The 2,306-nt window shown below is 35.9% G+C and overlaps 1 protein-coding gene across 1 annotated transcript; it reads left to right on the plus strand.

Annotated features, from left to right (window-relative positions):
* The first annotated feature begins 283 nt into the window (after nucleotides 1-283).
* LOC103517954 lies at nucleotides 284-1,095 on the plus strand. The gene is made up of 2 exons (XM_008483003.2): nucleotides 284-702; nucleotides 911-1,095. Exons 1-2 carry the CDS (start codon nucleotides 294-296, stop codon nucleotides 1,093-1,095), a joined length of 594 nt encoding a protein of 197 aa, XP_008481225.1. The 5' UTR covers nucleotides 284-293.
* Nucleotides 1,096-2,306: the final 1,211 nt, after the last annotated feature.

Consider the following 2,306-nt stretch of genomic DNA (forward strand, 5'->3'; position numbering starts at 1 on the left):
CATGAAAAATATCACAGCGCTCACTTATTTTTTTCATTTTGTTAAAATTTTGTTAGAAAAGCTTCCTGTTGTAAGTTCTGTAATATTATCTATTGAATAAAAAAATCTATGCAGTAGTTATTTAGGTACCTAATTATTTTTTTATCTGTTCCGTAGGTCCGTTATTTAATTTGGAATTTTGAATCCATCAGGTAGACTTTTTTTCAAAGTCCGGATTGTGGATAATCCGGACATATCCGGATATGAGGAAGTGATAAAAACTGGGAAGTAGAAAAAATTACTCAACTTTGCATATGTATTTCATAGCCAAACCTGCGCTGGATCTGACCAAGGTTCCAGAGTTTCTTGTACTTTTCCATTCAGAAAATGAATACAATCGGGAATGGATCTTGACCATTATAAGAGATGGGTTAAACACATTACAAGACTGGACCCTATGCGATAGAACCGTTATATTTAAAATACTTTTTACCTACTACACTTCAAGCTTGTGTTCCCGAAATACCCAATCCCTCATATGTGACATTATTAATAAATGTTTGCATATTGACAAAGGTCGGTATTATCTAATCAACGGGCAAGGACTTCTGTCTTGGCTGAAAGATGTCAACTATCCAATGTCTATCCTAGAGACTTTGTCCAAACATCAGAAGTCAGATCCCAATGGATTTCTACAGACGTTACTTCTACATCGTCTTCTTCGTTCAAAATCCAAGGAGGAGACTCAACAAATATTAACATGTATTCTGGAGTTTATCCAGGGAAATTCAGCTGAACATGTCTCTATATTACTCAGCTGGTTAAACACTATTTTGACGTTTGTAGACAAACAGTTTGGGTATGCAGGGAAATTCAGCTGAACATGTCTCTATATTACTCAGCTGGTTAAACACTATTTTGACGTTTGTAGATTCAAAATCCAAGGAGGAGACTCAACAAATATTGACATGTATTCTGGAGTTTATCAAGGGAAATTCAGCTGAACATGTCTCTATATTACTCAGCTGGTTAAACACTATTTTGACGTTTGTAGACAAACAGTTTGGGTATGATGTTGCAGTGAAGTTGACAAAAGTTCACCATACAACATACTGAGTTACCATCTATATTCCGCTCACCATGGGCTCGAAAGATATTGTAAGTAAACCTGTTTCAATTATTGGACCAGATTTTACGAAAAAACTAAGAGGACCAGAAGCAGTAGCAAGTTTGAAGGAACTGAACAATGAAGTCACTGTTGAGGAGTTCATATCTCAAGGAGGTGACATTGTTGATGTCATTGCAGTGTTGCACAATGTAGACCAGTTAGATGTACATGTTGTTTTGAATGCCATCACTCACATTGTTAAGCGGTATGTGTCAGTTGCATCAGCTGAAGATACCACCCATTGTGAAGAAGCATGTCATACACTATTAACTGTTCATGCTAGCAGTATTCAGAAATATTAGATGTACATGTTGTTTTGAATGCCATCACTCACATTGTCAAGCGGTACGTGTCAGTCGCATCAGCTGAAGATACCACCCATTGTGAAGAAGCATGTCATACACTATTAACTGTTCATGCTAGCAGTATTCAGAAATGTTTCACTCAAAACAAAGCTGCAGTGTTCAGACTGTTCTCTGTCATGGTTCAAGTGAGTTTTCATATTGCCAAAACAGTCATTCTTTCCTTTGACAAATGTTTGATCATAGATAAGAAAGATAATAATGCCCGCAAAGATTACACTGATTTGGTCAATGCACTATTGAATGATGAGAATATTTTCATTACTCGGACATTGCTCGAGAAAGGTGTTGTCAATAAAGTTATCTCAGGACTTATACATGACAAGTACTCATCTATTATTACAATACTAGAAACAATAACGGAAAAAATTGTATCTAATCCTGCTATCAACAAATCACTCAAAATGCAAGTATTTAACAACCCTGCCCTAAATTTTCTTCATGCCCTGTATCATTGGAAAGGCTCAGCAGATCAGTGTGAACTTGTACGGAGTACTGTCCATGTATTACTTATACAGCTCTGTACTGATTACAAAAAAGGTATAGTTTACTTTGATGAATCCTATGGTACTTCAGGTCAAAAATTAAATCCTTTGATTTTCAACTTTCTACGTAAAATTGAAACACCTTGGATGGATGATCTGATTGCTGATCTTGTTATTAAAACATTGCACTCTTGCCCTGATCTTGTCAAACCTATATTTGAATCTTACAAAGGTTCCTTTGAACCAAGGGCTTCAAACCATTTCTATAAATTGTGTGTCTTCTTATCAACCTTCATCTCTACCTTTGACATC

The sequence above is a fragment of the Diaphorina citri genome, unplaced genomic scaffold, assembly GCF_000475195.1.
Source record: "Diaphorina citri unplaced genomic scaffold, Diaci psyllid genome assembly version 1.1 scaffold2015, whole genome shotgun sequence".
NCBI lineage: Eukaryota > Metazoa > Arthropoda > Insecta > Hemiptera > Psyllidae > Diaphorina > Diaphorina citri.

Excerpts from the sequence above, each read along its gene's own strand:
- LOC103517954 (XM_008483003.2), top strand. The coding sequence starts at position 294 with ATGTATTTCATAGCCAAACCTGCGCTGGATCTGACCAAGGTTCCAGAG. Across the intron at positions 703-910 it reads ACTTCTACATCGTCTTCTTC|ATTCAAAATCCAAGGAGGAG; the intron begins GTTCAAAATCCA and ends TGACGTTTGTAG.